This window comes from Eleutherodactylus coqui, chromosome 9, assembly GCF_035609145.1.
Source record: "Eleutherodactylus coqui strain aEleCoq1 chromosome 9, aEleCoq1.hap1, whole genome shotgun sequence".
In the NCBI taxonomy this organism is placed as follows: domain Eukaryota; kingdom Metazoa; phylum Chordata; class Amphibia; order Anura; family Eleutherodactylidae; genus Eleutherodactylus; species Eleutherodactylus coqui.
This window is the reverse complement of record NC_089845.1, coordinates 117,175,302-117,199,614: the sequence shown is the minus strand read 5'-3', so window position 1 is coordinate 117,199,614 and position 24,313 is coordinate 117,175,302. Positions and strand designations below refer to the sequence as shown.

Sequence of the window (24,313 nt, the reverse complement as noted above, 5' to 3'; positions counted from 1 at the left end):
ATTGGTTTGTATTTTGGCTAATATACTTAAACCCATGAGCCTGCGACAAGGGTCCACATTGTTTTGTGTGTCACTACTCTCTCAAAACAACCTCCCCATGAATCCTGCCTGCAAGCGGGGCGATCGTCCCAATAGGGACGGCCCCACCCTGGAACCTAAGGACCTAGCTAGCCCTAGATGGTTATTGATCCAAGCAGCATAGGACACAGTTTGCACCAACACAAGGGAATGCATACCACATGGAACACGACTGTTCACACCACATGTCCGGCCACCTGCACAGACACGCAGAACATGTCGCAGTTTATACCAGTACACACTGAACAGGACTGTTCACCTCATGTCTGGTCACCTGTAAAGACCCAAAGAACAACATCACTGCTCACAACATACCAAGAAACATACATGGATGCAAACACAAGGGAAATGAGGAAACCAGTACCTTCTAGCCAGAGGGTCTGGTATATATGGGCAGCAGACCAGTGGGGACTGGCTGGCACTGTTGGTGCCTCTTTTAGATGCCACTTTCCAGGGCATATGCCCACTAACCTACCTCTAGATATTCCTATGCTACGTCTGTGATAATAAATAATTATCTCCATCTTACCTTATACTTCTGCACCTCTTGCCAGAAAAGCAATCCATTTTCAAAAAAATCTCCCTTTAAAGATATAAACCTTTGGAACTGGCTCGCTGTGATTGGGTTCAGTAATGCTTTCCGGAAAGCTATGATTTCTTTGGAGGAAGAAATCCACTTGCTGTCTAATTGCTGAAAAGAAAAGTCCACATGAGTAATCTTCTACACATAGAGTTGATATGGGCTCTGGGTGCTGTCTCCTACTGTCTTCACCAAATAGTAACAAATACTTTAATGCCACCATTTTAACAATTAAACATAAATGTTATGTTGGCTGATTGCAGTCAACGGTGTTCCCTACCTCATCCTGCCGTTGTTCGTGCCGAGCACCATCCCCCATGTCCTCTGCAGTGGATGCTGCTTCAACTGTCAGTTTCCTGTTGCCCATACAGCCAATCCTCCTCTAAATGGGCCAGTGTGCACTCCTGCTTTTGCATTCCACTCCAGGCCAATCTGAAGCCTCTAGTTATTTAAGGCACTCATCCCTGCTAGCAGGTGCCTCAGTAGTTAATCTAATCTGGTATGCAAAGGTCTTTGCTTGCTTTGACTGACTGCTGGTTTGACCTGTGTCTGTTAAACCTAGCTTTCCCATTTTCTCCATTTCTGACCTTGGCTTGTTTCTGGACCATGATTAAGTTGTCTGCTGCCTGCCTTGACCCATAGCCTTTTATATCACTATGCAATAATTCCACTTGCCCTGACCTTGGTTTTGTATCATGACCACGTGTCTACCTGCTCCTTTGGTTCCACACTATGGGAACCCTAACCAGATTGCATCAGCCACGACAACACTGAGACTATTTCTGGGGTAATTTCCTGGGGGAGTTTTTGAATCGAAGACCAAATCCCAACTGGTGAGGTTAAAAGAGGGAATACCAGGGAACACCAGATGTAGCCCAAGCCATATTGGTTTTAGGTACAGTCGGTTCACACAATAAAAGAAACAATTTAAAGACAAAAGTAGGGATGAAATAAAATAAGTTTTTTACCTTCCACACTCCCAGTTTCTTCTTATTTGTTTGGGATATGATATCTTCTGCCACATCTTTTATCTCTGACTGGAGATAAATCACATAAAGCACATAAAAAAATTACAGTTCAAAGGGATGTCTATCATATCTTCATTTACTAGTCAGCAAATGATAACCCCGCCCCTTTTCTTCTTTATCTCTCTTGTGCCTCCTGCTTACTTGGCTTGGTTTCAGATTCTGTACCCAATTTGTAAGGATCGGTAAGAGTCTACAATAAAGTACATGCAATAAAGAAAGAGAGATACGAGCAACGTGTAGCCCCTTATGAAAGAAGCGTGTGAGTGACAATTGGTACCTTCACTATGTATGCTTATACAGTTAAAATTCCTGGTTGCTGCAAGCTCCATATCTAGTCACTCACTCCATGGGTGAAGAGGAGGATAATCGAGCTGTCAAAACTCGGAGTAGCGTTGGTGCAGGACCACAGAACAGATGCCTACTTTGGAGTTTTATTGCCTTAATTAGAATATGCAGTCTGCTTTAATAAGTTTCAAGTCACCACAGGCTCTTCCTCAGGTAAGCAGAAGAGTCCGTGGCGACTCAAAATGTGTTGCAGCTGTCAGTTTACGCTAAACTGAAGAGTGAAAGATCCTGCTCATGTCCTCTGCCAAATGCTACTCGAGTTTTGACACCTTACAATCAAGTATGGTACTTTTCCTATTTCATCTGGAAAACTTTTACTGTTAAATTCAAGTTAATATTCTCCATGCAAGCAAAAAAATTCAGTTCTTACTTTACGTTTCTGGCGTTCTCCAAATTCCTGAGTTGATAGAAACATGGGTAGCCATTTCTTCTCAATCCTCATACGGACATATTTCTGTATCTCGGTGACGACGGTGGAAGGCAAACGATCATGTAGAAGCTTTCCCCAGCCTCCTGCCAGCATCATGACCTGACAGATATTATTTTTTTGACATTTTTATTTTTACATTTTTTTGTGCAAACAGTGAAGGCAATATAAAAACACATTTTACCTATCTTGACAACTACTGTGCATGCACTCCATTACAAACTTTTACACATTGTGGTTTAGGGGTTAGTGATAATATTCCTAGTAGCATTTCTAGTGCTCTAGATTGGTTCTGTCAGCAGTCTTCTTCCTGCCAGCCAATGTATATTATGTCACAGCTCACAGGCCAGCAGGGGAAGTGCTGATCTACTTTAGAGACTGCTCATGCATGCTATCTCGGCAATAGCTCAGAATTCCTTCCTAGCCAGTGAATGCCAGCTTCATAACAAGCCAGCCGGTGAGGTGACCCAGGGCACTACAGAAGCTCAGCGAGGAGAAGATGTGGTAAGGAGACTAATGGGGAAGAAATAGGTGAGTATAGAATTTTTTTTTTAATGACAAAACCCCTTTAAGGAGAACCAGTCAAATCCTCTGACAAGTGGGACAAGCTACATACTTCTATAATTGCAGCTCTGCTGATTTTTCTTTTGCCCATCCTCATTCCCCTGGAATGGTTCCCATTATTAAAGGAGCCTGAAAGTAGCCCAATATCAAGTCGGTGGTCTCTGCTATCCAGTGTTAATCAAATGCTATGCCTAGTTTTGAGCGCTTATTAAAATAATCGGGTCAGGAGAGACCAGCCCGATTTAAAAAAAATAATTGTAAATCTGGACTTTTCTAATTTGGCCTCCTTGAACAACAGTGAAGGTGGTGGTTGGTGCCGCTGCCTTGCAGTGGTGAGGTCCCACGTTCAAATCCCAATCAAGGTCATATTCAAACCTAGAACTCCAGCACTGCAAGACAACAGTGCTAAGCCAACACACCTGCACTTTCTGCTCAAAGCAAAGAGACAATATTTTTGCGATTTTTGCTAAAAATCAGATTGGGATGATCCAATCCAATGTAGCAAAAATTGCCCGATTTTATAGCCCAGACGATTACAATGAGAAACACTAGTTATGACTGCCCAATTGACAGTGGACAAATATTGGGCTCTGTAAGTAACTGAAACTGCAACGCTATTGTGAGCAAATGGGGCAGGCTACAAGGTAAATAAGAAATTACTGGACACTGGGTGTTACAGTTTCTGAGGTAACCATATGACATATAGCGATTATCATGCACAAGGTCTATTTTAATAGGTAAAGGGCACGAAAATCGCTGGCCATCATACAGTTACATTGGCAGCTGTACCACTCAGAATGCAGTTGTGTCTCTCCATGCCTGATGTCGAATCGGGTGTAAGAGTATGGCTGTAGGAACACTTTAATCTAAATACATTCAAAGGTTGGTGCTAATTAATTTCATAATATAGCTTTACAATGATTGAGGAGTGTTTACATTCTTAGGGTACTTTTACATGGGCTGACTACCGTATCAGCTGAAAAATCGCTCAACTAAGTGATTTTGAGTAAAAGTAATCCCTTGAAAAGTGGGGCCCGACAGTGTACTGAGTGAAAAATCGCTCATTAGTTATTAGTCGCTTTGTTTCAGCTCACTGAGCAACTAATGAGCGACTTCTCTCTCAGTATAAACAGGCAGTTGTTCATCTATGGACGACTGCCTCGTCACAGAAAATAGAGGCGGACGGCTGGAAAAGATCTTCAGCATGCTCTGACTCCATTCACTGAGCAACTATCGCTCTTGTATGAAAGCACAGGAGCGACAGTCGTTCTATGCAAAAGTTTTCTTAGTTCCTGGAGCATATATGGATTGTCATATGAGCATCCCTGTCTCAGAAGTGCTTTCTATGCATACTTGATGTCCAGTGAACCAAATACTTAGTTTCCAAAATGGCTGAGCAATTGAAACATCTTGTTCTTTAGCAGTATAAAGAGCAACTCTGAAGTACAAACTGCTGCTGTAACAAATAAAATACTTTACATACTAAGCTAGCAGATGAAAAATCATAATTGGTATCTGACAAGGAGTAAAGGTGCATTTACACCACAAAGATGATCGCTCAAAAGATGGCTTTTGAGCGATCCTTTTGCATAAAACTACTACTTGATACTAATGCCTATTAGTACCAAGTAGTAGCATGTGAGCCGCTGGAGCTGTAATCAGGGAAGAGACCACCTGCTTACTTTCGCTTTGTTCTGCCTGCGGGGCTGACAGCTGAGAACAGCTGAGAAAAGCAATCAGCTGTTATCAGCTCTCCCCCGGTAGAACACAGCATGTGATTCTGCTTGTCAGCTGTTCTGCCAAACGATGGTTTTCAGGCAGACCTGAAATTCATCGTTTGGCCGAACAGTGAAAGATGAGCACATTTACACAGAACAATTATCGCGCAAAAGATGGCTTTTGAGCAAATTTTGAGCGATAATTATTGTGTCTGAATGAGCCTTAAGCCAGAACTATTCTTCTTTGCCCTTTGTCTCACCTGCTCCTGTTGATCTCTTGTAGCTGGGCTGTTAGGCCCAAAGAAATATTTTTTATTTAAATATTTGCTCTTTATATTTTTAGATGTTTCTAGCCGTTCCTCCTTTTTTCTGTGCGAGCCCCTTCTGAGATGTTCAAGATCCAACCAACACTTGAGGTCCATGCTACAAAAGTAATTGTGACCATGAATCATGTGAAAGGAGTACAGCAATAAGAACTTGCATGCATATGAAAGGAGAAAAACAGTTATAAATCAATATGTACAAATAAAAGTCAATACATATATGTGAAACTGTGACTGAAGATGGGCATTGGTTATGGGATTTATTTATAAGATAATCCTTGGATCGGTAAAAATTTGAACCTGCAGGCAACAAAATTCTCATTGATTTATAATATGGCCAATGAAAAATACTTAGACCTGAAGTATTTAAAGGGGGTTTCTGGGAGCTCAAAAATGGAAAACATGCTGTAAAATCAGGTGCCCTGTGATTACAAAGCTTATTTGAGTACCTTTTGATTTCGTTGTTTTTGTTTTTTTCAGAACCTGATATTTGTGGTGGTTGTTCTTCTGCACTTTGGTATTCGGAGCAATATTGGTAGTTCAGCAGATAGCCTCAAACTATATTTTCCACAGTGTATGGTTTCCTGCTTCCCATATTCTAGCTCGTTCAGAACCCATCTCTTTCAATAGCGTACAGAATTCCCAAGTGCCGAACAGCGATACAGCCAGGCCATGTATGTGATATTGCTGATGAAGTACATTGGGGCATCGAACAAGCCTGAATAGATCATGTGCATAATGAACGACACATGTCAGACCGGAACTGCAGGAAATGAGTCACATGACAGCATTCCAAATAGGCAGATCGATAATATAATTAAACCAGGGCAATTTTACAAAGTTGGAGATGAATGCATATGTTTTATTTAAAGCGGTCCTCCAGTTTTGGGACAAAATTATGTCACCGAGACTGGAAGGTGGAGGGGTATCTTACCTGTAATCTTCCTTTTTTTCCTGGGCCCTTTGTTCCGCTGGTTTGATGCTTTGTTTTTAATTGGCCTTGAGGTCTACCGCCATTTTCTAGCAATCTAATAGATGCTGTAAAGTGCTCTGTGATTGGCCAGTGCTGACCACATGAGCAGCACTGTTCAATCACACACTGCAACAGTGCATTGGTAGTCTTAACACTACCAATATATTCCAGATGATCTGGTAGTCTAAAGATGGCAGTGACCATTTCGACTGCCTAAAAAACGGAAAAAGAACTGGCAGAACAAAGGGCCAGGAAGAGAAGTTCAGTAAATTTAAGGTAAGATATCCCTCTTCCCTTCATTCCAAGGACAGAATTTTGTCCTGAAACCGGAGGATTGTTTCAATAAAAGTCAATCCTGAGAAACCCCTTTAAATTTAATATGCTAAGCCAATAGCTGTTGTGAAAAACATTTTTTAATAATATGAGCTGTGTTGGCCACTCCAAACGTCTCAGCCAGGGTAGGTGGAAAGCACTGTGACCATCTTTGGAGACAGAAGAGGGGAATCTGTGGATTCGGAGAAGAGTGGAGCAAAGAGAGGGCACCCCGTAATATTACTCCATATACCCCATCACATTTTGAATTTGGTCCCTGGATTGAAGATTTGCTTTAAGAAAATATCATTAAGTGTCTTTTAGATACATCAGATCCGATATCTTACACCACAGAATCCAATACAACATTGTAGCTGCTTTCAGTCCTGTCCTATGTCAACTGCCTAGGGACCCAGTTTGGCTGCAGGGACGCTACACAGAGTTATTGTAGCACACAGCTGCCAATTAAAATCCTGGCATTGATTCTATTACATCTCTCTGTCTGCTAGGGGCAGATGTTTTTATTCTGTTCACCAATGATAAAATAGGTATTGGGGAATTAGCAGGCTCATTATTAATTCTTATTGAGCAATATAATTGTATCTGATTCTACGTCCCATTACGTATATTTCAGCAATTCTAATTTACTGGGCACTTTCGTATGACAAGGTTCATGTCATAGCACACATTAAGAATGTGAGAATGATTTATGGGTCTCGGTGAAATGGCAAAACTGCAAGGAAAACAGATATCTATGACAAAAGAAATATATTACTAGTATGAAAACTAGAAATGGGACTTGACTGGATTAATGTCCATTCCTGGTCTCTAGTGAAGGTAGAATATAAGGTCAAAAATACATACACAAAATTTTAATGTAGGACAGCTTAAATTACTACATTATTAACTCCATACGGGAATCATATCTGTGATTCATTATTTATAGTGCAGTAGGTTTATAGATAAGGGATATATTCATCGGGAAATTGAAGTGACATCTAAAATATCAAAAATACATTCCAAGACTCTCCTTGTCTTTGTGTGACAGTGCTACTCATAGGGCTATATTGAATCCTTTTTCTACAAGCCAAAATAGGGTTCACATAGAGATATCTGGGCCTTTTATTGTACAGTATGCATGACATAAGAGGCCCATAGACTGTGTGGAATAGTGGCAAACTCCATGCATACACAAAGGTATAAGAAAGCTTCTAGGGGAACATCTCGATAAACACAAAGTCCAACATAGCCTGTTTGGAAGTGTACAGAGGCTACATGCTCTGTGGTACAGATTCCATGTACAGGGCTTGGCCATGTGTATGAGACCTAGGTCTGTTAATAAGAAGGCCATTACATGATATTTTCTTTATCTTGGATGTTTTCTGGATTACAGGCTTCTGGATAAAATCACAAGCCTATATACAAACTAATAAGAGCCTCTTGGTATCATTTCAAGAAGAGGGCCATAAGTTAACCTGGACCAGTGACTTCTGGTTTTCTGCATCATTTACAATCTTCCAAATGTAAACATATTCTGAGCATAGAACACAAGTAATTTCTTCATTGCAAAGTGTTCAGTGTTTTCATCCAAAGGCACATTACCTTCTCAAGGAAAAATGTATTTTATTTATTTTATTGCTCAATAAGTTTATTTTATGATACATATTCACATAACAAAATTGAAATACTATTTGCTTTTTGATGGTATAGTATATCTTTCCTATAAATGTATATTTGGCACCAAACAACAGAATGTCATTTTAAATAAAAGGAATGTACCGGTAAGTAAAATCATCACATAGTTTTTAAAATGAACTTCCAACTAAATACATATGTGAGTATTTGCAGGTTGGAAGCCAATGCAGACTTGGACATTGGGAGTAGTGCTGGAATGGAGACTGGGAGCAGTTTGTCCATTGGAGAAACTGGTGATAGGCTCGAGTCCGGGAGGCTGAGCATAGCATTGTCTAATTTGTGGAATGAGTCTTTGGAGAATAGTGGTTCTGTGAGACTGGGATTAGGGAGGCCAGTCATAGAGAAAGGTGGTTTGTAGTATTCCATGCAAGCCATGGACTAGAAAGGAGTTATAGTGGAGGACTGCTTCCCTGGAGGCCTGAGGTGCAGTTGAAACGCAAGTGGGTTTACTTGTGAAGTGTTCCAGACTAAGTAGGTTTGTCCTTAAAAGGGGATCATGTGAGTAAGACCATTGAGATCAGCGTTTTGGTATAGAGGAGCAGGGCTCTGGAAAGTAGAGCCAGGAATGGGAAGAATGGGGCTCTGACGGAAAGGGCCTGGCCTGAGAAAAATATGGTATTTGGTGGAAGGTAGTTGGCAGTTGAAGCCTGTGTAAAGTAAAAAAATCTTGGGATGTGGTTATTGTGGAGTGAATAAGAACCTAAAATAGAGGGTTACACAATTGTTCAGTGTCATATTCTCTTCAGTTAAGTTCTGAAAAATTAAGCAAAAGAACCACATTGTGTGTTCTAAAGCCAATACGATTCTGTGCCTCATCTGAGTGTAGTAACTATTAAGGCCTCATGTCCACTGGACAATTAAAATTACAAAATCCGCGCGGGTGCCCCACAAGCGTTTTCCGCGGCCACAGGGATGCATTGGACACCCGCAGGTAAGTAAATACCTGCGGATGTCCTTTTTCCTTGCCGAGCGGATCGCACGTGCGGGAAATCACCCACAGCATGCTCCATTTTCTGCGGGTCTCCCGCGTGGACAGCTCCTGCAGGCTTCCATAAAAGCCTATGGAAGCCGTCCGTATCCGCGGCACACCTGCAGCTGAATTTCTGCTCTCCGGCGCGGGAGAGCGGGAGTTAAAAAAAAAAAAGAGTGCATGGCACATGCGCGCGCCACACTTCCGGCGTGCCGATCACATCCGCCAGACCGAAGAAAGAAGATCCGGCTGCGACAGAGGGTAGATCCACTGCGTCCGGACAGGTGAGAAAAATCAATTTTCAGGCCTCATGTTCGCGGGAAAGGAGGGACCCGCTGCGGAATTCTGCATGGAGAATTCGCGTGGGCCCGAATTTCCTAATGGACATGAGGCCTAAGTGTATTGTGTCTCTTACAATGACTGCAACCATTAAGACTTTGTACTATTGTACAGTAAATGCAGTCATGCTTAGTAAAGTTGAACAGTTTGACCACAATTTGATCTGCAATTATCTTCTTTTAGAGAGGAACCACCTGAGAAACTCCATGTTACAAGCACTCAACTACCATATACCATTTATAATACAGATGTCTTCTTACGTGGCTGATGCACCCCCCTAGTCTATTACGTAAGTATATTGACTTGAAAACAAAGGTGCATGACTGTACCCTTACATTTATAGAATATAACAGACTCACATGAAACACAATATAATTGCTAATATTGGTAAATGATCATCAAAATTGCTATACAATTATACACAATTTTGATGGCTTTAAACAAAACATACCTTGCTTGGAGGTTTTTATGTGAAAAACATGCATAGAACCCCAAAAGATATCGTCCAATCAGCGACTTTATTGTCATCCTTTTGTTGTGAAATGGTATGAAATTTTACCTGGCAAAATGATCTTCCAAAAAGGAGCGGAAGTACTCTAGCTCCATCCTGTGTCGGAGTAATGCACCAAGGTTGTAATTTCTGTACTCTTCTGGAACTAGCTCCCATAGATTAGGCTCTTTAGGTATGTCAGGAGGTGGAACAAAAATGTTCTGGCTGACCTGAACCTGGCAGAATAAAGTTAATTTGTTACCACTTGAGAAACAAATATCAAACTGCATTGCTCCAAAAACTACAGAAAACCCATAATGTTATTTATTAAGTCAAGAATGTATGCATGTATCATAGCATTGGGTCTTCTTCTGATTAGAACCAATAATGGTAAACTGGATGAATAAGGCTTTAAGCTCCAGAGAACTGTCACAAAAACATTGAAATGGTTGAAATGGTTACCCTACAATACTTTGTGTTCCTTGCTCCTTTCAGCTGGACCATCAGGGTCAGCATCACTCCAGGAAACCCACAAAGTAAGATGAAGCTGCCCGACCACACAAGAGCTGCTATGGGGCCTTTGTTGGATTCATTCTACGGGGATGTTCTGTGGGTTAGTGGGAACCAATCCAGCAGTCCCCACTCCAAGGGAACTGCACTCTTAGTAAACATGGTTGTGGCTAATCGGCCCAAGGGTCATGGAAAGAAAGTGAAAGGGTAAAAAAAAACCAAAGGCTTGTATCCTGGGTGGCAATACCTGGGAACATAATTAAGAGTCCACTTAATCTTTGCTATTGGCCACTTCTCTTACTAGACCACTGATTTTAATACTTCTATTTCGGGTTAGCAAACATGACAGATGCCCTTTTGACAAATCTATACAAACAACGAAGGGTTGTAAACATTCTGCAGCGAGTACACATCTGTTCAGTAAAACTTGTTTAAGAATAGCACGACAACATCAACCATACAATCCATCACTACGGGTTATATGTGTTGTATTAATGGGGAGGTCTTGGCAATCAACATTGCACTGCAGACAAAAAGATACAGTTACAGATTGTATTATGTATTGCTGACATTTTCAATGCCCAAGTGGGTGTTTCTATGGGACTTTGAGAACTGATCATACCACATGTATTCAAGAGGGACACTGCCATAAAGGGGGAAATGATGATAAATGAGGTGTTTTGTTCTGTTGATTAATCACCCCACTTGGAATATATAATCTGATTGTATAAAAAGGGATTATGGAGTTTGAAGGATAGACATCGTGGCACAGTCACTGCTGCAATTTTCAATGCTCTATTATGTTTCTCTGAAGTCATTCAATCCTGATCTCTGTACAAAAGGATTTAGGAGATTTAATTTAATGATGTTTCTTGGAATCGTCGCAAAGTCAGTTTTATCAAAAGTATAAAATTATGTTTGTTCACAAATGTTCACAGATGCTGAAACAATACAGATTGGATTGCAAAGGAACATATTGTATAGCATTGTCTGGCCAGTGACGTAGAGAACGTTTTCACATTCGGTTATCAATCTCATATTTTACCATAGCAAGAACAATCCTTAAGTATACTTAGATGGAGATATTTGTGCGGTATCAAAACCATGTAGTGTACTCAACAGAAAATGATTAAGGGTGGTTTCACAGCTGCCTTTGAAGTCCTTTTAAAACTGATCCATTTGAACTGAATGTGGACCGATTACAAACTTAAGAAGAAATGATGCATGCATGCAAATACCTTTTTGAAGGTAGAGTAGCTGATTATTGGATATGCAGGTCATTGCACACTCCACAGCTATCACTCTCGGAGGTCTGCCAGAGCTCTTCCTCCAAGCCGGCACAATGCACACAATACACACTCCTGGCTGGTTGGTGGTGGCTGGACTTTTCCCTCTCCCTCTGCTTCCCTGGCTTCTCTCTCTTCCCTCCCCATCCCTCTGAGGTCACCTATTGTTTTACTTTGCAGTGTTCTGATAAAAGAATCCCTTTAAGGGCACTTTCACATGACAGTTTTCGTGTTCAGTTTTTTGTGAGCCAAAACCAGGAGTGGGTCCAAAATATGGAAGAACTGCAAATCTTTCCATTTATACTTTCTCTCCACCCCTGGTTTTGGCTCACAAAAAACTAAACACAAAAACTGTCATGTGAAGGTGCCCAAACACTGAAAGCCGATGGACACCCTTCAGTTTACTTTCCACTGTCATTGACTTTATTGCAAAAAAATAAAAACGGAAAGGTGCTTTCTGTTCGCTTTCTGTTTTTTTTTGGACAAGAACAATAACGCTGTAAGCTGCGCTTTTTCCATTCAGAAAACCTGGAAGTGAATGGAATGGAGTCATACCGAACCCAAACTGAGAGCAAGAAAATCTATTGCTCTCTATGTGTCCAGTTTGCTGCAGTTTTTTTAGTTTAAAAAATTGGAAAACAAAGACTGAGGGACAGACGCAGATGTGAAACCACCCTAACAGTGTCTAAGGCTGCTGAATGGTGCCTTCGTATGGCACGGTAATACAAAAGCATTCTCCCCTAAAAGCAAAGCTTATTGGCAAGAATATCACTGTAAGGCCTTAGTCAGACGGGCGTTTTTTCGCGCGATTTGCGCATGCGCATGCGATTTGCGCATATATAGAACCAATGGTTCGCTATGGTATCGGTCACATGTCCGCTTTTTATGCGGATATGCGAAAAATTATAGGACACGACGATTCGCAGATCGCGCCTATCTGCGTTCTGCGTTTTATGTGCGCACCAAAATCATTTTTTTCGCCGGTCAGTCTAAGTTTCATGCGCATTTTGATGCGCACGGCGATTTTTCTCCGGTCAGACGGGCGTTTTGCTGCGACGATTAACGCGGCTAGGTGCAGATTTTTCACGCGATTTTTCGCTGCCGGTCACGCGATTTGCGCATGCGACATGCGATGCGCAAATCGCGCGAAAAAACGCCCGTCTGACTAAGGCCTAAAGGCTACACATTGACTTGTGGCTCCGCAAAATAAGATCACAATATCACACTGCTACATTGCAACTAATCATAGTGAATGTACAACACCACAGTCAGCAGAAATCCAAGCCAAGTGATACGGCTCAGTCTTTCAGCTACTGATTGATGGATTTTAAGTGAACTGAAAGCCATTGTTTAAACGAAAACTGCATGATGCCCACGTTTACATGTAACGATTATCGCTAATTTTCGGTCGTTTGGACGAATCGTTGTGTGTAAATGGGCCTTTAGACTATTCTGGAACATAGTGTTCTCCACCTACACAAAAGTTACTAATGATCTATAACAGTGTCCCCTCAGATTGCCCTGCTCTCCATCCTTTGTGGATCTCCCTCATCAATAAAGGATATCTTATGCCATTTCTTAACTGCGGCACGTGCTGTTGTCCCCAGATATTGGACACCCGCTACCTTTGAATGGATCCAGGAATTAAATGAGATCATGACAATGGAAGGGTTAATGCTTGACTTCAGACTTAACAGTGAATTTTATAGCAATATGGAGCCCTTGGTTAGAGTTTCAAAACACTGCTGATTTTCAGGCCTAGTTAAGCTAACCCCTAAGGCAGTGGGGATACCACACCGTACCTCCCAATTGCATGCACTGATATGTGTTTGTTATTTTCTTTATAATTTTTTTTTTCCTTATTATTTCTTTTATTCCTTTCCCTCCCCCACTCCTTCCTCACTCTTTCTTTCTCTATCTGCTTTCTGATAAATTCTACTTCTTAAGGCCATTTTACACACAAAGATGATCGCTCAAAAAATGACTTTTGAGAGATCATTTTGCATAAACTACTAATTGGTACTAATGCCAATTAGTAGCTTATTAATGTGTGTGAGCCTCTGGGAGCTATATGCAGAGAACAGCGAGTGGTCTGTTCTCTGAATATATTCCCATTGGGCTGACAGCTGAGACAATGTTATCAGTGCTCTCCGCGGAGAACACAGTGTGAAGTCCCTGCCATCAGCTCTGCTGCCGAAGAATGGATTTTAATGCGGAAATAAAATCATTGCTCAGCAGAAAAGTGAAAGATGAGCACATTTACACACAACGATTATCGCTCAAAAGATGGCTTTTGAGCAAATTTTGAGCAATCTTCATTGTGTGTAAAAGGGCCTAAAGTTAACAATACTAAATCTACTTAAAATTCAATATAGTTATGTTAAAACTTGGAACTAAGATAGTACCCCCTTTTAGGATGTTAACATGGATGCTTAGTTATCTCTCTAATTATAATAATGACAGTAAAACCGATCCATAGATCAGGCAATGTGAAACTTAAAATTGTTGATTTCATAAGTTTTAGGGGATTTTTCCAGTCCTTTAACAATGTAATGTAAACTTAGCGAATCACAAAATCAAAAGGAGTATATAAAATCTGTTTTGAAATTACATTGTTCTGAAAATGTTAGTTACCGTTTTCATACGTTTATATGGTACTGCAAGACCTTTGTGCTATTGCTTATTTTATAATATTCAACAAACTTTAATAAAAACTGATTTAACATAAAAACTGTAACAACTACAGTACGTCTGAAAGTCTTCAGACCTTTTCACTTTTTACATTTTGTTATGTTGTCGCCTTATGTAAATTTAAAAAAAATCAAGTTTTCCCCCATCATTCTGCACTTAAAGGGGTTGTCCCGCGGCAGCAAGTGGGTCTATACACTTCTGTATGGCCATATTAATGCACTTTGTAATATACATTGTGCATTAATTATGAGCCATACAGAAGTTATAAAAAGTTTTATACTTACCTGCTCCGTTGCTAGCGTCCTCGTCTCCATGGTGCCGACTAATTTTCGCCCTCCGATGGCCAAATTAGCTGCGCTTGCGCAGTCCAGGTCTTCTCCTGTTCTCTATGGGGCTCCGTGTAGCTCCGCCCCGTCACGTGCCGATTCCAGCCAATCAGGAGGCTGGAATCGGCAGTGGACCGCACAGAAGAGCTGCAGAGGCAGAGGATCCCGGCGGCCATCTTCACAGGTAAGTATAGAAGTCACCGGAGCGCGGGGATTAAGGTAAGCGCTCCGGTGAGCTTTCTGTACGTCCCTGCATCGGGGTTGTCTCGCGCCGAACGGGGGGGGGGGGGGGGGGTTGAAAAAAAAAAAAACCCGTTTCGGCGCGGGACAACCCCTTTAATACACCAGAATGACTAAGTGAAAATTGAATATTTAGAAATCTTTGTAATTTTTTTAAAAGTGAAATACTAACATTTTGCATTGACATAAGTATTCACACCCTTTCCTTAGTACTTTACTTGAAGCACCCTTGGCAGCGATTACAGCCTCCAGTCTTCTAGGGTATGATGTTACAAGGTTTGCACACCTGGATCTTGGGGATTGTTTGCCATTCCTCTTTGCAGATCTTCTCAAGCTGTTTAGATTGGATGGGAGTCGTTTGTGGACAGCCATTTTCAGGTTTTTGCAGAGATTCGATTGGGTGTAAGTCAGGACTCTGGCTGGATTACTCAAGGACATTCACAGATTTGCCCCTAAGCCACTCGTGTCTTGTCTTGACTGTGTGCTTAGGACCATTGTCTTGTTGGAAGGTGGCCTGCATTGCCTCTATGATATATACACCCTGGCTTTAATAGTCACATTGAGTGACCTACCTACTGATGTAAATAATATGTCAGATAGGATAAAAATTTTATGTCTTGTTTAAAATAGGTTTTATCCATCTGCACTTTAGACTGAAGAGTTAGCTATCAAATCTGAAGAATGATATGGAAATATAATGGTATGGAAGTATTTCATTCCTGTCTCTACAACCTCTGGATTCTGAATTTGGATAGAGACATACAAAGCTGCAAAAGGGTTCATGTAAAAATATGAATCCTGTAATAACCTATTATTTAGGTCATAAATAAGACACAAAAGCTATATTTTAAAATAAACTAGGAGTAGATTATTTAATTAGCAGGCAACCTTTAACAGAGATAGACATACACAGAGGTTGTAAGGCCTCATAGTAAAAATAAATATGTGTCTCCTTTCCGGTGCTGTTCAACACCACCGCACTCCGTACCAACTGAGACAGGAGGACCTGGTGCTTTCATCCTATATTCATAACTTTTTTAGGTTTAATCATTTTTTTATTAAAGTTTGCGGATATATCAAAATAAAATAAACAGTAGCAAGTGGGTCTCGCAGGACCTTATAAATTGTATGAAACATTTAACCACTAGCCTAATCTATGGATCCGGTTTACTAAGGTTATTATAATTAAAATACATAACTAGACGTCCATGTTGTCAAACCAAATGGAGGTAATATCTTAGTCATAACTTTTAACTCAACCAAATTGAACTCCATATAGGTTTAGTATTGAAAGTTTAGTGAAAAGGAATTTAACAGAGAAGAGAAAGTGAAAGAAGAAGTAAGGAAGGAAGAAAAAGAGAGAGAGAGAAAGAGAAAAAAAAGGGGGGGGGGTCAGATACATACCAAAAGGAGTAAATTGGGGGGAACTGAGGTATCACTAGTAGCGTGAGGTTTAGGTTAACGAGGCCTGAAAATCAAAGGTGTTTTGAAACTCTAGCCAAGGGCTCCACATTGCTATAAATTTCTCCGGGAGGGCTGAATCCTCAGACAGCATCTCCTCCATTGACATGATCTCATTCAATTACTGCATCCACTCATGGGTAGTGGGTGTTTGTGGAGTCTTCCAATGTCATGGATAACAGCACATGCTGCAGTTAACAAATGGCGTAAGATACCCTTCTTTATTGATGAGATAGATCCTGGGAGGATGGAGAGCAGGGAAATCTGAGGGGACGCTATAATAGATCGTTGGTAACTTTTGTGTAGGTGGAGAACACTATGTTCCAGAATGGTCTCAGTGAAGGACAGTCCCAGCACACGTGCAGCATGGTTCCAATGCCTGAGCCGCATCTCCAGCAATTTGATGTAACTAATGGATAGATACAATGTAGTAGTTCCAGACATCGGTACCATCTTTTTAGCAGCTTGTTGTTCTCCTGAGCTTTATAGCCCATAGGCAGCTTGTGGAACACTAGAAATGCTTTGCTCCACTCCTCTGGTGTTCTGGATGTGGCACGCTCGTCTTCCCATGCACTCATAAAAGCAGGGTGCTATGTAAATTGGCTCTCAATCAGCCAGCCATAAGTTTGTGAGAGGCACCAGATCGGAGGTGACTTTTTCTATATTCATAACTTTTAGTTTGTTTTCTACATCCTTATTTAAAGGGGTTGTCCCGCGCCGAAACGGGTTTTTTTTTTTTTCAACCCCCCCCCGTTCGGCGCGAGACAACCCCGATGCAGGGGTTAAAAAAGAACACCGGAGAGTGCTTACCTGAATCCCCGCGCTCCGGTGACTTCTTACTTACCTGCTGAAGATGGCCGCCGGGATCTTCACCCTCGGTGGACCGCAGGGCTTCTGTGCGGTCCATTGCCGATTCCAGCCTCCTGATTGGCTGGAATCGGCACGTGACGGGGAGGAGCTACACGGAGCTACACGGAGCCCCATTGAGGAAAGAAGAAGACCCGGACTGCGCAAGCGCGGCTAATTTGGCCATTAGACGGCGAAAATTAGTCGGCTCCATGGAAACGAGGACGCTAGCAACGGAGCAGGTAAGTGAAAAACTTCTTATAACTTCTGTATGGCTCATAATTAATGCACAATGTACATTACAAAGTGCATTAATATGGCCATACAGAAGTGTATAGACCCACTTGCTGCCGCGGGACAACCCCTTTAAGCAATTAAAAGGATGGCTGAGGCAAGTTGAAATGCAATAGGGGCCCTAAAGCAGCCACATTGGTGGTCTCTATGGAATGTAGAGGTACAGTAGATCAAACTGTGTTCAACAAACTGGAATTGTGTTATCAATTTCAAAAGAAGCCCATTTTATATCACTGTCTTTCCCAGGAATTTGGGCAATTACAAGGAAAGCAAATAGTAGATTTTTGCTCTGTGGGTCTTAAAAAAAACAAAGTACAGAACAAACCTGTGCAAAGTTGATATTCTGTTAACAAGTTTCTCAGCCATTCTCTACAACCTTATCAGTATTCAACCAAAAATTACATATTCCGCATTCTACTGTACAAAACGTCTTGGCAAAATTGCTCCAAACGAATGCAGCAAAGCTATTATCTTACCTCATCTTTCTTGGACGCCTCCTCCTGTTGCAAAGCCTGTAGCTTTTGATAGTTAGCTGACTCCAGCTGCCGTGATTCTTCGACCAGCTCTACCTAATAAACAGAATAAAACAAAGCAAAGAAGAAATGCTGCTGACCTCTCTGCCAATGCAGGGGTTACATTGACAAACGAATGCAAAGACCATCTGTCCATTACTGTGACAAAGAAATCCCAATGTGTTTATAATGATAAATCTGTCATCGCTCTGCTAACAGCAGTTATTTTACTCTGGATATTGAGGGATATGATGTGGAGCAGCTGACTGTACCAGATAGTAATTCTGGCAATAATAAAAACTAGATATACTATTTATTATATGGCCCACCGGCAGAGGCAGCAAAGTTTAACTTGATTGTGATAACTTCCTACAAGTTATCTTAGGCCTCATGCCCACGGCCGTGATGGGCTTCGCCAGTGGAATATCGCAGTGGAGTCTGCCACTGCACCTCCCAAAACCCCCATACTTATCACTCCGGATCAGCCGTAGTGTCCCGCATAGAGGGCCAGCGGTAGAGTGCATGACACGCCGGCAGTGTCAGATGACGGGTCTGGCGGTGGGCTCATGTATTCATGCAATACCTCTGCTGTGCTACAGCGGAAGTATAGCGTAACAGAAGTATAGCTTGACTATAATGGAAGCCGGCCGCGTGTATTCCCGCTGCAAATAGGAAATGCTGCGTTTTCTTTTATGCTGCGGAATTCCGCAGTGGAATTCAGCAGCGTGAACATTGAGCTATTTGGTTCAATAGAACCTAATAGCTGCGGGGCAACGCAGCGGATTTCCAACGTGTAAAATGTGTCAGAAATCCGGCAATGGGACTTTGCCCTTAAGTCAATAAAAACTATTGATCTATTATCTCAATATAACAAAACCCATTGTAAAGTAATTAAGTGTAAACAAACTGTGGCACAGTAAAGCCCCATTTAAATGCAAAGATGATCGCTCAAAATTTGATCAAAGGATGGCTTCATTGACAGTTTGAGCGATCATTTTTCACGAGCTGCTAATGGGCACTAATGCCCATTAGTAGCTTATTAGCTTCATTTGCATGTTAATGAGCCTCCCTGTGTTACGATATCCTACCCGATGATACGCCAGCCTGGGTTGCCCTAGAACTTACCCGCAACCCCTGTCCCTGCCTACTTGCCTCCAGTCCTGGCTAACCCTAGGCGGGCAATTGGGCGGCGGACCCTGCTCTCACTAGGGGCCGAGAGGGGGGACTGGCGTACCAAGATGGAACAGGGTAGAATACCGACAGGAAGGGCAGATGAAAAAAAACAATAGAAAATACACGCAGACCGAGGCAGATGGGATAACCTGGCAGATATAGCAAAAGCTGAAACACAGGAGACTGACAGAGGCAGGATGCTAGCACACTGAGCAAAAACCAATAACTGGCAGTGAATGGACCTCACTGCCAGCCTTATACACAGAAGCCTCCGCCCAAGGGCGGAGAGAGGAAGGCGACTACCTCCCAGCAGAATCCTATAACCATGGGCTCGTGCATAGAGCTGCACTCACAGGCTCGCATGCATGTTGCCGCCTGGACCCACGAGCGCGCGCACCGTGCTGACCAGCCACCCGCGCCCCCGGCAGCTGCCACATGGTAACACCCTGAGATGTATGCAGAGAACAGCAGGTGGTCTGTTTTATGCATACAGCCCTTTTGTTCTGCCATGGGATTGCAGCTGAAAACAACGTTACCAGTGCTCCCAGGGAGAATCATAGCATGCTTTTGAATGAATTTTGAGTGATTATATTTACATGTAAATGGGGCTTTAGGGCTGTTTCACATGGGCGTCAGCATTTTTACGTTTGTCGTCGCTGCCCTAAAAACATGTAAACAGGCGTACAAGGTTAAAATTTGTGCGCCCGTTCAGACAGCCCGGGCCGGGCACATATATGGTGAGCCTGAAATGCCGTTGGGCGGGGGGAGACAGTTTAGCTCGCTATGCTGTCTCCCCCTCGCCGACTCTCAGCAATGGAAGGAGGCGGCGAAGGAGCTGGTGTGTTAAGCTCTCCACCCCTTGTCGTCAGCTAGCAATGGGAGGGGGCGGGATAGGGTGGGAGCTTAGCAGCTATATCCACCCCCATCCCACGCCTCCTATTGCAAACATCCGGCAAACTGGCAGAAAGGAGGAGGGAAGGGGGTGGGAGTTTAGCAGTCATGCTGCTAAACTCTTTCCCACCTCTCTTCTCAAGCAGCTGTCATAGGCTGTCTATGCAGCCTATGACAGCAGCCGACGTATTCCGGCCAGAAAGATAGTTCCAGGACTATCTTTCCTGCCTGGTGTAAAAGCGCCTGGTGCTATATTGGCCGTCCGGGCACTTTTACGCCATGGGAATATGCAGTGTGAAAACGGCGGCTGACATACGATCATGTGAATAAGCCCTTAGTGTGCTTTTCGATGGAATGGGCATAGTTCAAAAAATCTTTCAAATGAGCGAAAATGAACAATAACTGTTTGGTCTAAACGCGAGCCAACAACTGATTAGCGAATGAAAATTATTCACCTTTAGGGCTTGTTCCCACAAGAGTATATCGGCAGGCCGTGAAAATATATGCCGTGATCTGATGCATTAGATTCCAATCCATCAGATCACATGGCCGTATTCCTGAAATGATAAAGTGCCCGACCAGGCCAATATAGTGCCGGGCGTTTTTACGTCAGGCCCAAAAGATAGTCCTGGAACTATCTTTTGGGCCGGAATACGTTGGCCGCTGCATGGGCTCCTATGTGAGCCGCTGGCAGTGGCCAGAGGTGGGAGGGAGTTTAGTAGCGTGGCTGCTAAACTCCCTCCCTCTGCTCTCCTTTCCCTGTTCAGGCTCACCTCTGCTCTCTTCCCTGCTTGTTCTCTGCAATTGGGGGGGACAGGACGGGGGTGGAGCTAAGTGCCGTCCCGCCTCCTCCCATTGCTGACTGCAGACAAGGGGTGGGATGTGGGGGGGAGCCAAGCTCCTGCCCTCTCCCCGGCCCTTGTCCATAGCCATCAATTCGAGGAGGTGGGACGGGACTGTGCTTAGCTCTGTCCCCTCCCATTGCAAAGAACAAGCGGGGAGGAGAGCAGAGGTGAGGGGAGGGAGGGGAAAGGGGCGACGGCATGGTGACCTCAGTGCATATGCGCCGGGCCCATGCCGTGTGAACGGCCGCACAAACGTTAGATTTGTGCGCCCATTCACGAGCTTCTACGCCCCAGATGATAGCGTATATCGTCCAGCCGTGAAAATGCCGTCCGATATATGCTCGTGGGAAAGAGCCCTTATAAAAATTAAAAATCATTATTGGCTCGTTTGCTTATTGTTCAGTTTAAACATTAATTGTTCTGTCACTCTCATTTGCTTATATAGAAAATGTAAAAGACTGAAGGATTGTCATTTAATTGAACCAACAATGCCTCTAGGACATTTAAAGGGAACCTGTTTATCACCTTTGTGCTCCATAAAGTAAGTTATGGAGAAATCAACATCCCATTTTCTGTGGATTTGGTGCGCAAAGATTTCATGCACAAATACGCCCGTGTGAATCTGGCTTTAGGGCCCTTGTATATGTGACAATTGTCGGGCGCCAAGCACCTGACAGTCAACCTAGAGAAAACTGTTCTTGTGCTTTCACACAGGAGCTAGGATCATGTGAATGAAGGTAAAGTGCGCCAGACATCACCTCTGCCCGCCTGCATTCACAGTAAACAGGGAGTCATTCATAGATCAACGATTGCCTGCTTACACAGGCTGAACATCGTTTAATTTTTATGCTTGCAGAAACTGAATGACAAACCATAAGCAAACAATTAATTACTGTTCATCATTCAGTCACTGGCAGCCTTACACTGTTTGAATATCGCTCAGATTCCTGAGATCCAGTAAGAATCTGAACAACAATCATTCCGTATAAAAGGGCTCTTACTCTGCAATGTCTGTTTTTTCTGCACATGTACCTTCTGAATTGTAAAGTGCTGTGGAATATGTTGGTGCTGTAAAATAAGGATTATTATGCTGGACATAGGGGACGAGTATCGAGCCCCATTAACGTCGTAATTGTAATGTCGATTCCTACACGGATTCCACTCCAAAATCCATGGTGAAATCCGCACTATTTTAGCATTCTACTGAATGCTATGGAAATCTGCCCCATAGTTCATCTAGTGTGGAACTTTCCAAAAGCGGATTTTTAAATCTACAACATGGAATAAAGGAATTAACATGTCAATTATTGACGCGAAAACCAGATTGAGTAGCTGCACACGGATTTGTCTCATTCACTGGGGCCAAATCTGTGGCTTAAAGGGGTTTTCTGAGACATAAAAAAAAATCTATGTGACATTAAAATAAGGAAAACTTGAATACTCACCTAGCCCAGCGGATCCACGTCCAGCACTGCAGCCCCAATGCCTGCTGCATGGCACCCCAGAGAAGTAGCAGGCGGTCACTTGTCATTAATCGTGCACACGACCGTTCAGCCACTCACAGGCTGCAGGACCCATAGAAGAATCACTGCTGAAGCCTGTGAGCAGCTGAGTGATCAAGCGCACAATGAATGGCACGTGACCGCCAGAGTTCCATGCAGCGGGCACCGGGACTGCAGCTCTGGACGAGGAGCCACTGGGATAGGAAAGTATGCAATTTTTCTTTATTTTAAAGCCATATAACCATTTTTATGTCCTGGAAAACCTCTATAACTCCAACGCTCAGCCTTGGAATACTACCCATGATTAAAGTATCAGATCCACGTTAGACAAATCTGAGGTGCATCTCACACTTCATAGGCCATGTGAACGAGGCTTGACTGTAAGGCGCATTTCACACAATCATAATATGGCTACATTTTAGCATCCGTCAACAAGACTAAAAGGGATGGATCATATTGTGTTACATCTGCATTGGAAGAATCTGACGGAGATTCACCTCATAATCCATGGCAGAAATTCAAGGCTGAGCCTTAGATTTCTGTTGCAAATGTGGATTTGAAAATGTCGCAGATCCACAAGCAGATTACCCTCATTCAATGATGCTAATTCTTGTAAGGATTTCCCAATCAGGAATCTGTCAAGAATGGAAATGTCAATAATCTTCTTTTCGTGATGCGGATTTCAAATACCGGTATACGTTGTAGAAATTATGGTGTTGATTCGCACTGGACTCAACGGGTTGCAAAAAGCATATGGATTCCGATGCCGACTTTGGTACTTAATCCGCATCCTCTTATATCACCTATGTTGACCTAAGTTTGGTTCCATAGAACTGTGAGGGATGTTGGTAAGTGAAAGTAGCCGTAGTGGTTAATTTTGTTAGAGGACTGGACTTATATCCATTTATAGAGTTCACATTCTACAGTTCATTTTCCTTACATGTTGATATTTGGCCCCTTTTTAACAGACAGACAGGTTAAAAATGAATACCTTCCCATAGGCTTGTCTGTCTAATTCAGTCATCTGTATCCAGGAGGAGAGTAGAATCGTGAGGACGTATTCTTCAGCTGAGTCGAATAAATCCTCAAAAGGTGGATCAAGTTTCTGGTAAATCTCTTTCCTTGTGGTCTGCTCAACACCAATGTCCATGGAAGCTGAAGGAGCAAGGTAAGTGCCAAAAATGAGCTGGAGGAGAAAACCAAACTTAGGTCAATAAATCATTTCATGACTTTAATGTGGGATTTAAATTTCACTGAAAGAAAGAACGTGACAACAGACAGATGCTTGATGTACCCGGCATGAACGTTAGACTTGTGGAAAAACTCAAGTTGTAGAACAGATGTATGTAACCTGCGGTTCTGCAAGGCCTGGAAGGCACGATGAGGCTTGTAGTTCCAGAGCTAGTTGAATGACAAGTTGTCTATGTCTGGTCCTGAAATTGGCCAGGTTTGACATTAGACAGCTGTAGCACGATAAATGAAAAACAGATCGTTCTTAAACACTGTATTTTAACAATGTGACTAAAACATTTAATGGAAAATGTTCTTTTTAGCGAACTACTAATTGAATTCTCATTACCTCACCATCAGCATTTATATTTATGTGTCATTTCTATTGCTTTAATTAGTTGCACTAATTAGTGTGCCTAGACAAGAGCCCTTCATCCCATGATAGCTGTATGAGGGACCTTTCATTCAGGACAGAATATTTTGCAGCAGCTTGCAGAATATGCCACCCCTGAATTCTGCACCACAATCCGCACCGCTGACTGTGGATGTTGATACAGAATTGCCGTCAGAATTCTGCTATTTTCATTCTGCATCAAAATCCACACGTTAGTACTGCAAATTTTCGTGCAGAATATTCTACAAAAATGCTAATTCCGCAAGAATG

General features: G+C 42.5%; 1 protein-coding gene across 1 annotated transcript in view; it reads right to left on the bottom strand.

The window, feature by feature from the left end:
* RGS22 (regulator of G protein signaling 22) overlaps nt 1–24,313 on the bottom strand; it is a 92,775-nt gene that overhangs the window by 10,918 nt on the left and 57,544 nt on the right. Inside the window, exons 15-21 of the mRNA XM_066578395.1 lie at nt 23,411–23,605; nt 17,973–18,065; nt 9,912–10,078; nt 5,001–5,163; nt 2,402–2,560; nt 1,627–1,695; nt 608–769 (exon numbers count right to left, since the gene is read on the bottom strand). Coding sequence (XP_066434492.1) covers nt 608–769; nt 1,627–1,695; nt 2,402–2,560; nt 5,001–5,163; nt 9,912–10,078; nt 17,973–18,065; nt 23,411–23,605 — 1,008 coding nt within the window. The remainder of the gene's footprint in view (nt 1–607; nt 770–1,626; nt 1,696–2,401; nt 2,561–5,000; nt 5,164–9,911; nt 10,079–17,972; nt 18,066–23,410; nt 23,606–24,313) is intronic.